The sequence below is a fragment of the Vigna angularis genome, chromosome 3, assembly GCF_016808095.1.
Source record: "Vigna angularis cultivar LongXiaoDou No.4 chromosome 3, ASM1680809v1, whole genome shotgun sequence".
Lineage (NCBI taxonomy): Eukaryota > Viridiplantae > Streptophyta > Magnoliopsida > Fabales > Fabaceae > Vigna > Vigna angularis.
Genome location: NC_068972.1, coordinates 14,970,230 through 14,983,324, shown reverse-complemented (window position 1 = coordinate 14,983,324; position 13,095 = coordinate 14,970,230). Strand labels below are relative to the sequence as shown.

The following is a 13,095-nucleotide window of genomic DNA, read 5'->3' as shown; positions in this document are numbered from 1 at the left end:
TTGAACCCATAGAATAGAATGATTAGACATTTATCAAATGAATGGCCTACATCACCAGTTGTGACTTAAAATAGCATATAATGTTACACTAGATTAAAATATTAAAAACCATACCACTTAAGTGTTGAAATTATGAGTGACATACCCAGCTAAAAAAAAATCAGTACATGGCTACAAAATTTTTAATGATATTGCAGCAGAACGAAGCTTTACACCATCGCTGTCCCACTTCGACTGTGGTGCAGTTGCTCCAGCAATAAAAGCCTACAGAATATAATAAGGGCCAGGTATCTTACTTTTCTGTAATTTATGTTGGCGAAATATAAAGTGATTGATGTGTATCACCACAGAAAACAAAAATGAGAATTTCCTCTACTGGTATTGGCTTAACTAGCAGAAGTTGATGACCAATTGGCAGTGATTTATTCCTACCATTGCTTATCAGAATTCTCTTCAGAAATAATCACGTAAGAACGAGTACAAAAGAATTGAAGGTGGAAAGTTTCGTCCTTTTAATGTTCTAAATTTATAATTAAATATATTTATTTTTATTTTTTACACTTTTTAAATTTCTTATTGATCTTACTGTCAAATGATAAACATACTAATATATTGATATAAACATATGCACATTAGTATATTTCATGATATTAATAATTATTATTTATTAAGAAAACTATCCCCCTGGTCCAGGGTCTTTCTTGCTTCCGCCACTAGGCTAATTATATCAGTAAATGGATGAAGCAACAAACCTTTCCATTGCTGACACCTGTCATCATAGCTACGTGCTGGTCATCTTTACCAAATTCATAGAAATAGTAAATCCTGGAATTGTAAAAGCCAATAATGTATTGGAATTTGATGAAATACAAAGACTAAATATTATAGAGACACATTAATAAGGTTAGTTCCATATAGGGTGGTAAAAAGGGCCAACTGATCCGATATTGGCATGCCAAAAACGGGCTAGGCCAAGCCGAGCTGACCTATCAATTGAAAATGAATTGAACTTTACAACCTAGTCCACCGAGCTATCAAGCTAGCCTTGACTCTTTTTGCCATTCTTAGTTCCAAATGAAATAGCAATGTTTAAAAAATTAATTCACGCCCAGAATTTTCTACATTAGCATTTTGAGTATTCAATCAAATATTGGGGGAAAGGATATGAATGCTATTTACTTTTAGCCATTCTGTTCTTAAGACAAACTCTGTTTTTTATTTAGAAAGAAATATAAAGAAAATGACTATTTTTGTATGTTGTCCTGAAAAGGAGAAAAGTTTTGGTCCATTTAGTTTCAGTCAGTTGAAAATGAACTTACGTAAAACCCTCATCTTCCTTTATTTTTATTGATCTTGCAGAGTAAAGTTTGGACCCTCCTGCATGCACATCATGGGAAGAATGAAATACTAATACCAAGAACTATAAGTAACCGGAAAGAGCAACGAAGCATTTCGTATAATTTGAAAAACCAAATGTTGGATATAACAATCAACGAAAAAAAAAACTTTGATAAAATTAACTTCTTTCTGAACCTACAGAAACATGAAGGCATTTAAACAAGTTGTACCTGGAACAAATATTTTTGCTGCTTCCTTCAGGGACCCTAAATCAGATAAATTCTGAGCCTGCTCTAATCAGAGAAGAATACGTAAATTCCTTGAGGGGTTCTCATAAAGAATAGCAAACAGGACTAGATATAATTTCAGTTACAGTGACTTATTCATATGTTCTGATAGTGAAATCATGACGAAGTAAAATGATTATGAATTATATGGACTAAACCAGTTTCTCCATCCTTTATGAAATTATCATGAGTAGCAAAAATTTCCAAGCTCTAGTGCAAGCTCATAAAAAGGAAAAATTTCAAATAAGAAAGAGCTCAATGCTAACTCAACATTGAACTAGAAAGGAACCAAACCAATACAGAATCTAAAGGCCAAGCCGGAGCAGACTCATCACGTTGACTTAGACAAGGGTTTCTGATGTACAAATAGCAAATGGCTCGCTTTTCTTTTACTAATTACTCATCCATGGTGAATTTTATGCCCTACTGATATAATTTGGGGGAGAAAAGTGCATGTGTATAATAAATGTCATTGACAGCATGATTACCTGCAAGAAGGTGATTTTAAGTTGATTGGTTGGACGAGTAACAACACTTAGAATCTCAGATCTGTTACAATCGCAGAGAACATGCTCCTGTTCATTCTAAAAATACGCAAGTGCATTGCAAGAAAATGTGGAATTGCTGGGAATTCAATATAAAATTACCCATCGGATGATGCAAACCGTGCTGAAAATGTTTTTGCTTTTGCCTTGTCCCCATAAAGAGACCCACCAGCATTGAAATCCTACAAGTAAATGGAATATTATCTCACTCAACTAAGTTTCACAAAGTTTCAAAACCTTCAATGAAATTGTTGCTAAAATGCAAGTTCTCAAAATTAATATTACTGTGTGGTGCATTACGCAGATCAATAAGCTATATATAGTTGTACAATTTCAATTCAACTAATAAGACTAACTAATTCAACCATAAAAATGACTTAACTAACTATTACATCAAACTCCAACTAACTGAAAACTGGATTCAGCTTAGTTGAGCAAACCCCTCATTACTAAAAGCTGTAGACACCTTCAAGTTTCTATTTACACATTTCACACTCATCTTTCAATTGTAGATTTCTATATTACAATGTACTAAGTTAAACAAGGAAATAAATTCAGTGATTGTAATTAAAATTGAGAGAGAAAAGTAGTTAAAAGTGCACCTCTGGTTCCATGATATCCTTAAACTCTGGCGGGACTCGAATGGAAAACCCATCACCGTAGAACTGAAACCAAGATGACGTGTTTTCAATGCCAGAAAGAAGCGATTTCGACGGCAACGTTTGAGGTGACGATTGCGCAAGTGAGACTCGAGGAGTTAGGCCAATGCCAATGCTGACCAGAGAAGTTTGAAGGATAAGGTTCCGTTTGGAGGTGAAATTCTTGGCCTCACAAATTATGGGTTTTGAGGTGAAAGAGAAGAAGGGTTTGGTGTTGTTGGTGATGCAGAGATTGGATAAAAGAACGGCCATGAAAGAAAGTTCATGGAGACAGAGGTATCATTAGTTTCAGCCAAAATAAATTGATTTTGAAGTTTACCCAATTCAGGGGCACATGATTCATTGTAATATGTAGCTTCTTTTTTAGAACATTATCCTCACAGAGGAACAATTATGATCAGACAAAAATTACGGTTTAAGCTTAAACACTGTTTCAAGAAGACATTATAGGTAAGAAATGCTAAAAGTTCAGAAATAAAAATAGCTAGTTAATCAGAGCATAACCACGTTAATTTATTTAGTGTAGTAAACATTATTTATGAATCAAGGAAAATAATATATAAAAAATTGAAATAGGCTTATTTAGTTATTTATAAATGCAGGTTCGCTTTGGAAAAAATGAACACTTTTAGTTCTGTGGACCAAAAGATCCACATGGCTAATAGACGTTATCCACTTTCAAACACTGCCGACCAATCGAGACCACCCGAAATCTGAACCAAATCAGAGGACAAGGAATGATGTGGAAGAGAAGGAGCCTTCTGCAATTGAATCCTTGCTGATCCTCATCATGGGAGCCATTTTTCCTCCTCACTCTCTCTCTCCACTCCTCAACATCAAACCTTCACCCTCAAGAATCCTCTTGGCTCCCTCTCCCCAACCCAAGTCAAATTCTCTCTTTTGCTCCAAACCCATTGTTTCCAGTCTCAGAAAGAACCAAACTTCATCTCCTAAACCTTCATGCACAACCTGGTTGTCTCATGCTCAACAGGGCTTAGCAGCTTTGGCTATCTCCTTGGCCCTCAACTTTAGCCCAGTTTTGTTCAGTGACAATGCTCTGGCATCTGAGTTTGATGTGCTTAACGAGGGTCCACCCCAAGAATCTTATGTGGTTGATGATGCAGGAGTTCTTAGTAGGGTGACCAGGTCTGATTTGAAGCGGTTGTTGTCTGATTTGGAGTCAAGGAAGAACTTCCACATCAATTTTATCACTGTCAGAAAACTCACGGTTAGTTACACAATTATGTGATTAAATACTTAAACTGTCTTTCATATTTCCGCATGATGCTCTGTGAAGAAGCATTTGGTTTGTTGTGCAACTTTGTTTATGTTCTCTGCCATGCAACTGAACGGAGCATGAAACAAAATGCTAAATGAAATGTTTTTATTGTATGAATGTGGCTAATTGCAGAGCAAAGCTGATGCATTTGAGTATGCTGATCAAGTCCTTGAGCGTTGGTATCCCTCTGTAGAAGAAGGCAACAACAAGGGTATTGTGGTTCTTATCACCAGTCAGAAAGAAGGAGCAGTCACTGGTGGTCCAGCTTTTGTCCAAGCTGTGGGAGAAAACATCCTTGATGCCACTGTCTCAGAGAACCTTCCAGGTATTTACAAGTTTGCAAAATTATTTACTGGAATTTAATTGTCATGCACAAAGATTTTTAGAGTATCAAAAAATTAGAAATCATCCAGTATATGAAATTAACACTAATAAGTTTAAACACAATTTTGTTATTACATGTGTCGAAAATTCTTACTTTGATCCCTTTAAGCACTTAGTTTGGTTCTTGTAAACATAACACGTTCTTAATTTGATATAGCGCATTCTTAATTTGATATAACGCATTCTTAATTTGGTCTCGTATATGTGATTAAAAATGTGTTACGAGGTTAGAAAAGTCACTGTACAAGGAATCACATGGAAATGATGAATTGGATAGAAAGGAACCTGGTAAAACAATTATGCGGAATACAAGTGACAGAGGGTAAGGAAAGCAAGGCTAACAGAAACCATATTGCCATTCCACTTATACCTGAAACCTAAACACAAACCAGAAAACAAACAACTGCCCTCCCCTTTTACCTACCCTAAACTAAAAAACATTCACTCAACTCTTAGATGCCTAACAATGTCAAAAATGTCACCATCCGAAATGCAGTTGAGGAAGGACAAAGGGTTGTTATACCTGTAATGACAAATTCACACCTCTAATTTCAATTTGGATTAGTTGAAGTAGACTGTCTTGGTCAAGCAGTTTTGGGAAGTGGAATGGTAACGGATCAGTCCAAAGTGCAAGCAGTGTTGAACTGGAAGATTCCATCTACATCAAAGAAACTACGGGGTGTTTTGGGCTTAACTGGATACTATTGGAGATTTATTACAAGTTGTGCATCCATAGCTACACCTCTCACTAATTTGCTAGAAAAGGATGTTTTTGGTGGAACTCTCAGGGTACAACAACGTTTTAGCAATTAAAGGAGGCCATCACAATGGCGCAAGTTCTAGTAGTTCCATATTTTTCAATACCTTGATGCAACAAGTTCTCCAAGAATTTCACATCTCTCCCATTGGAGGACATGCCGGAATTGCACACTGTGGCTGAATTGTGGTCCAATTTTTTTAAGGCATATACTGGGACATTAAGAACCACGTGCAGCAATGTCTCCTATGCCAACAAGCTAAAAAGAATAACGTGCTACCTACTGGTCTATTGCAACATCTTCCCATTCCTGCCCAAATTTAGGAAGACTTAGCCATGGATGTTGTTGTTGGTTTATCTCCCTCTAGTGGCGTTGCAGTTATTTTGGTAGTTATAGACCAACTGTCTAAATATGCTCATTTTCACAAACTCAACCAATTAAACTAGCAATCAAGTTACTAAAGTATTCATGAAACACATTGTGAAATTGCATTGCCTCTGAAAATCAATATCATCCGATTGTGACTGAGTCTTCACTAGCAACTTTTGACTGAGTAGCACTACCCTTGCCATGGGCCCAACATTTCACTCTCGAAGTGATGGACAATTAGAGGCCTCAATAGGTGTCTAGAGATGTACCTGAGATGCTTCATAGTGAATAATCCAAGGGAATGGAGTAAGCTACATCCTTGCGCAGAATTTTGGTAAAGTAGTTCCTTCCAATATAGCAATGGCATGACTACCTTTTTGAGTTGTTTGTAGCAGAGATCCCCCAGCCATTACCTAGAACCAATTGAACCACAATAATCCACCCTCCCTACAAGAGTTGTTGCAACAATGAGATTTAGCCTTCTAAAATTTCATTTGCTCAAGGCTCAACATCAAATGAAGAAATTTTGTTGATAAAAAGTGTATTCCATTGTATTTTGAGGAAGGTGATTAGTTTTGGTTGAAACTAGGACTCAGATATTTTGGTCATTTTCCCATAATCCAGAAAATTGGTATAGTAGCATATGAGTTACTCTTGCCTGCTTCAGCAAAAATTCATCTAGTCTTCCATCAGACCTTACTGAAAAGATGCAAAGATGATCATCAAAAGTCATATCTGTCACTTCCTTTACTCACCAATGAGTTCGGTCCTATGGTTCAAACAAGTAAAATTCTAGATTCTCGAACTATTATAAGAGGTGATCAACATATTATCATCAGATTGTTTGGATGCAAATCAGGATACTTGGGAAGACACCACTGTTGTTAGCATAGATTATCCTAACTTCAACCTTGAGGATAAGGAGTCACATGGAAATGATGAATGGATTAGTAAGGAACTTGGGAAAATCGTTGTGCAGAATACACAACAAGGCTAACAGAAAAAAGTGAGCGTGAGAGGAGGGTCAGTCAAACGTTGAAGGAATTCATCTAGTGAATGAAGTCACTATATAAGGATTAGAGAGAAGGGAAGAAAGAGGAGAATATTTTGAGAATCTGTTCTCTCTGGCCCTTGGAGGAAATTTCTAATCTTCTCTTTCTCTGTATTCTGCTTCACTGACATTTGTGCTTGCCTTCACTCCCTAATGTAAGAAAACCATATACTACTATATCCACAATACAATACAGAGATACTTCACTATTACTCTCTTGTTTTCCATTGCCTTTTACTGTGAGCTTCTTACATGTTACGTGTATGGCAACCAAATTAAGAATAGATCACATGTATAAAGGACACACAAATTAATAATGTGTAAGGGGTTAGCAGTGGCATGAACCATATCGGTTATGTTTACATGTTAAAGACCAATTTAATCACTTTTTTTCTAGGGACGATATTGAGAAGTCATGACATGTATAAGACTAAAGATATGTTTAACCATTTACAGTGGTTAATGAACTACAACAATCATTGTGATTTTCTGGAGGGATACAAAACTAGCTATGTGTGGTTTATGTATGCAGTTTTGGCTACGGATGAGAAGTACAATGAAGCTATTTATAGCACAGCTAAACGTCTAGTTGCTGCCATTGATGGCCTTCCAGATCCTGGTGGGCCTTCATTTAATGACAACAAACGTGAGTCTAACTTCAAGACCAAGGAAGAGACAGAAGAAAAGCGTGGACAATTCACTCTGGTTGTTGGAGGTTTGTTGGTCATTGCATTCGTTGTTCCAATGGCACAATATTATGCTTATGTATCCAAAAAATAAAATAATGTAAGTAGATCTGTCTTTCAAATTCTTACTCTTTATATTCAGATGCATAATATGCAGTTGTAACCATGCTCATCTTACAATTGAGTGTGGGAAGGCTGAAGAATAAGATGAAAGTTTTTTCTTGTAAATTCAATTCCAAAGTATATGCATTTGACTATGTTATTATCCAGTTGGGTTCTTAAAGTCAGGTAGAAGGAGTTCCAGTTCTTAAAGTCATTTTATTTGATTATTTCATCCTGAATCATATAGTTGTTCGTTTCACTACAACAGTACCATAAGAATGAAATTGTTAAAACAATAAACAGATGAGGGTTTAGAACTTGAGCTAGAGAAGGAAGGGCATTTAGCCTCCCTAAAAAAGAGTGGAGTAGTTTCCAGTGAGAATTTGTGATGCCACATGTTGATTTGCTGCCTCAGTGTAGTGAGTTCCGTCCCAGCTTACGTACACACTGCTGTCGTTGCAACCTTTTGCTGTTATTTCAGTCCCATTCAAGATCTTTGTTAGTCCACAAGAAACTCTGCTGTCAAAGTTGAATGGTGGACCTCCATATCCACAGCATGCCATAATGGATTGTTTAAACCCTGCAAACATATATTCACAGAAATTTAGTAGTGTTTGACCGAAAAGTACTCGTGTTAGAAAAGAAATAATGCCATATTGGCCTATCTTGATCCCTATATTCATCATACTTAGACACAATTCTAGAATTATAACGATTTTGAATGTAATAGATAACTGGGGTATTTTTGCTGCAATCAGAATTGTGATGCAGTGGATTCCCATCAAGTGTCATGCAGTGTAAGTGTTAGTCGAGTTTAGATTCTGGGTTTTTTGTATTGTTTCTCCACTGAACCTTCATCGGTGTATTTTGAAGACTCGGTAGAGGGGTGTATTTTGAAGACTCGGTAGAGGGACGACACAAAAAACTCAACAAATAGCTATTAATATATTTTAAAATATCAAACTCAGTGTTCATCGGTGTATTTTGAAGACTCAGTAGAGGGACGACACAAAAAACTCAACAAAGAATCAAAATTCATGTTAGTCGCTCAGTTGTATTCAAAATAATATCTATAAGTACTGGGAATAAATTATCATTACCCCAAAAAATGGTGAAATCAATAGTAATTGGAACTGAGATGAAGCAACATATAAATTTCTGAAATTACACTCACCATATTTAGAATAGTTTGCAATGAGGTTTGATTTTATGGTAAAGATATCAACATGTGTTACATTTGCATCTGGATACTGTCCTTTCAATTTACTGCAAAAGGCTTGAAGCTGTATATTAAAGGCTTTGGCAGCTTGGTTGGGTGAACTAACACATCCTAGTTCATCAAGCGTTGATGGATTAGTGCCAAATTTGGCAACAACCTGAGGCAAGCATCCAAGTGGACCCGTGTTATGTATCCAGAAATTCCTTGCCCCGCTATCATAAAGTTTCTAGCTCACACATCACAGAGAGATTGTTAAGTTCGGTATAACTATTTTTATGGAAGTAATAAAATGAAACTTTTAGGAGAAAATAATATTATGCTATCAACCTTTATTCCACTTTCAAATTCTAATAAAATTGCTTGAATTGAGGCGAGTATTTGGTCCAATGTTTTTGAATAAAACGCACCAGCAAGATCGTTCTGGCCTATGTCAAACACGTATAACCCCTTCTCAAAGGAGTCTACAGCAGGGACATACTGATCAAATTTTTTTCCTGAAACATTATTGAGATCACTTTCCTTCAAACGAACGGATAAACAGCAAGCTAGATTTTGAAAACAAAGTAGTAAGAATATAGTTCGTTATTTTATCAAATACCTTGAAGCAATTGAAGAGACAGAGCTCTGAATCTCAGAAACTGGTATACCTGAACCCCAAAGCTGAACGGGCTGATGGATGCTGCATTGGCTGGAAGGATGGTTGAACCTGCTGCTGCAAAGTTGCATCCTCGCTGAAAATTTGGCAACCCCACAGAATCCATGTAGGCATTCAAGAATGGCAATTTCATCGCATCCACTGCAATGCACAACCAACAGCAACACATGGAACTATCATGTCAATGCAAATGATACATTTGGTGCTGTTCACTTGGCTATATGTTCACAATTGCATGGATGATAGTCAAGCCTTAGAGTTTCATATGCTTAGTTACCTCACATTTGTAACATTAGATGATGGCAGTCCAGATTCTCTATGGATTTTTGGTACCAAATTGATGTTGATATATTAAATTTCTTTTTAATATCTCTTAAACCATCAGAATCAGTATCCATCAGCGTATTTTAAAGGCAACACAGCAAAATAACACAGAAAAATCCAGCAGAAAATCCAAATTCATTAAACGTGTTCTGATACAAACAAAATCCCACTTTGATAAAAATAAAAGATGCATATAAATTTATATACACCTAAGATACTTCCATTGTTAAGAGATTTTTAGAGTGTAACCAAACTAAGATGTCGTTGTTATTTGCCTATTTCATACTAGTAAGAGTACGAGTGTGACAATTTCATGAAAGATTAGAAACTTACTCAGAAAGTCCACAATGAGACGTCCATCACAGAACCTCCCAGATGGGGTTTTGAAGTACTTCTGTCCATTAGGCGGGGAAACTAAAAATCCCATAGCTGCAGCAAGTTCACCTGTGTCTGAGTTTGAATCACCAAAGTTGAAAACTGCAGGGTAACTGAAATCAATCGAATTTGCAGCAGCCAAACACAAGCAAAATGTAACAACTTGAAAAGCAACAACATTCTTAGAATCCATGGCAACTCTCATTTTATGCCTGCCAAATACCAATAACACAGACAGAATACCAACTATAGCTAGACTCTATGCTTTTCAACAAAACCAGACTTATTGCATTATTCAAAGACTGTTCCATAAGTTAAAGAGATGGTTTATCTTGTATTAGAATGCTTCCCGTGAACCTTTACACATATCAATGACAACTGTTTCCATGCAATCCAACGAGAGTGAAAAGACAGATGCATTAGCTTTAACAAATCCCACATGTTCTCGGTATGCGTTACATGCAGTGAACAGATTCATCCTTTTATTATTATTTGTTTGGGCTACCCGTGAGCAATAATGTGCCAAATCTGTAGCAGAAACAGGATTCTTGATCTTGGTATTAGATTCTTTTGAAAAGAAACCAATATGTATTGTTTTTGTGCCAATGTTAGAGGACACAAATTAGCTTTACATAACAGTAGACAATAAATAATTTGCTAAGAGTTCTCACGTGGCTTAAAGATATATTTGTAATGTTGTGTTAAAGCTTTCAAGTGCACAATTTTGCATGATAAAAAAAATTATTTTCTTCTAAAAATGTTATTCAAAATGCTCTATTTAAGAATTCAAGAAATTCGTTGTACTGAAAATATAGAAGTCACTTGACCCTTTTTTTTAGTAGTGATTTTAAGTGTTTAACATGATAATGTATTTAATGTTTCTTAATTGGCATCATTAGGATAATGATCAGCAAAATCAAGCTCCAAAGTTTTAAACCTACAAATCTTAATATGATTTATTAATTCTTGGTAAAATATATAGTGTGTTTTTTTCTTTTAACAATCATACAGTGATATTTTGTAAAAAATAATAACTTGAAAAAATAATGATTGTGCTTTTTTTTTGTCTGTGTTTCGCATAGGCACAACTTCCTCTTTATCTTCGTTGGTGTATCCCACTGGTCTCCTTCCTTCATTTTTGCTTTGCGTTTTCTTAAAAAAAATTCTTGTTTTCCATGATTGTTGATTGATATGTACATTGGATGATTAGAAGGTGATTGAAGTGTTTGATATGTAATGTGGATGTTTGATCCGTGGGTTGTTTGACGAAACATCGGATTTGAAAAGCACAATGATATGTATCGGATGTCCATAACCGATATCGGCTACATCGGATACCGATATCCGAAACAGGGATTTGAAAAGCACAAAGATATGTATCGGATGTTCATAACCGATACCGGCTACATCGGATATTGATATCCGAAACAGGCCTTTCTTGTTACAACAGGCGATGCATATTGTTTTTCTTTTTTGCGTTTTTTATTTTATTTTAGCGTTTTATTTTTTCTTTTCTGTAAAAATGTTATGGTTAAATTTTAAATTATTATTATTTTTTAATTGTTAATAAGATTTTAAATTCTTAAATTTTACTTGAATTAATTAATTAATTATATTTTTATTAAGTTTCGTTGTTTTCAATTATTTTATGTTTTATTTATAATTTGTTACTTTTTTCTAAAGAAATATTACTAATTTATGTTTATTTAAATATTTTAATTAATTAATTTTTTTATAACACAAACCTAAATTGTTAAATAATATTAATTAATTAATTATTGATATAGAATAACAACCTGAAACTGGAAGCATTAATCATAATACCAAACAACAGTCAATATTTCTGAGATCTTAAATCGTGCCTATCAACTTATGGGACAATTTCCAGTACGTTTTAGGTGTGTAATTCGTAAGCATGTGTTATTGTAAGCTGCTCTCTGTATCAAGTTATTGCCATCTTCAAAATGCGAAGGCGCAACCGTTGCTAGTGTTTAGAATCTATCTGAATTCAATCCTTGAGACAGACAAGATTTCAAAGTAAAACTATATTGGCTTTACGAACACATTGGATATGAATATCCGATAGACTTTCTTTCGGATATGGACATCCGACGTACGTAGAATCGGATATGGAAAATGGGGTGCAGAGTTTTTTAATAAATCAGAAATCGAGGTGCAGGATGAAAAATTTATTAATAGATAATTACTTTATTAATTAGGGATATTTTTGGAAGTTTGAGGTACAGATAAAAAGTTTGGAGGTGCAGGATGAAACGTTTTTCTTTTAAAGGTGACTTTTAGATTACTGGTTGCAAAAATCTTCCCAAACAAGCATTGTAAAAAATTTTAAACAAGATTTTCAAAATAGGATTTTTAAAACACCTTTTTCCTAACACATGAAATGCTTTCGAAAACAAGCTTTTCAAAATGAGTTTTCCAAAATAAACTTTCCAGATCAAACTTTTGAAACATATGAACACATGAGATGCCTTCTAGAACAACATTTCTGGAATTAAGACTTTTGGAACAAATTTTATTGAAAACGAAGGTGTAGTTTGAAGCAGTTCAAGATTTTGTTGTTGGTATGGGGTGGAGTTAGTAATCGTGGGGTGTAGGAAACAAATGATTTCCAGTCAAATACTCCTCTAAGCAAATTATAGACTTTTGCTTTTTACACCCAATACCTTCCTTCTACACCTCCCACCTCTCTACATTTATGAAAATATCCTAGGTATAATATATATATATATATATATATATATATATATATATATATATATATATATATATATATATATATATATATATATATATATATATATATATATATATATATATATATATATATATATATATATTTATTGAAGCTCGTCTCAATAACAATAGAATTCTGTTTACACATTTGACTTTCAAATTGTGCAAGTTGGATTACAATACTGTGTTCAAATAGTAATGTGGAAGTGAAATTTATATTTTAGATTAATAACTATTCGAATTTGAATTTTAAAATTCAAGAGTAATAACTTTTTTTTTCATATTACACAATAATAAAAAAAACTCCAAA

General features: G+C 34.6%; 3 protein-coding genes across 4 annotated transcripts; 1 reads left to right on the top strand and 2 right to left on the bottom strand.

Annotated features, from left to right (window-relative positions):
• On the bottom strand, positions 1–3,267 carry LOC108345004 (uncharacterized). Its single transcript, XM_017583554.2, has 7 exons — positions 2,773–3,267; positions 2,273–2,352; positions 2,114–2,174; positions 1,569–1,626; positions 1,320–1,377; positions 753–825; positions 1–264 (listed from the first exon to the last, which is right to left on the bottom strand). Exons 1-7 carry the CDS (start codon positions 3,079–3,081, stop codon positions 172–174), a joined length of 732 nt encoding a protein of 243 aa, XP_017439043.1. The 5' UTR covers positions 3,082–3,267; the 3' UTR covers positions 1–171.
• A 187-nt stretch (positions 3,268–3,454) lies between these two features.
• On the top strand, positions 3,455–7,625 carry LOC108345784 (UPF0603 protein At1g54780, chloroplastic). The gene is made up of 3 exons (XM_017584535.2): positions 3,455–4,057; positions 4,241–4,433; positions 7,203–7,625. The coding sequence occupies exons 1-3, from the start codon at positions 3,620–3,622 to the stop codon at positions 7,448–7,450; spliced, it is 879 nt and encodes a 292-aa protein (XP_017440024.1). The 5' UTR covers positions 3,455–3,619; the 3' UTR covers positions 7,451–7,625.
• Positions 7,626–7,660: 35 nt separating this feature from the next.
• Positions 7,661–10,474, bottom strand: LOC108345783 (GDSL esterase/lipase At1g54790). Of its 2 annotated transcripts, none has more exons than XM_017584534.2 (5): positions 9,990–10,474; positions 9,276–9,473; positions 9,005–9,171; positions 8,633–8,834; positions 7,661–8,038 (listed from the first exon to the last, which is right to left on the bottom strand). In XM_017584534.2, exons 1-5 carry the CDS (start codon positions 10,234–10,236, stop codon positions 7,809–7,811), a joined length of 1,044 nt encoding a protein of 347 aa, XP_017440023.1. In that variant the 5' UTR covers positions 10,237–10,474; the 3' UTR covers positions 7,661–7,808. The 2 variants fall into 2 exon arrangements, with proteins under 2 accessions (XP_017440023.1, XP_017440022.1); XM_017584533.2 differs by having other exon boundaries at positions 8,633–8,903; positions 9,990–10,469.
• Between the last annotated feature and the right edge of the window lie 2,621 nt (positions 10,475–13,095).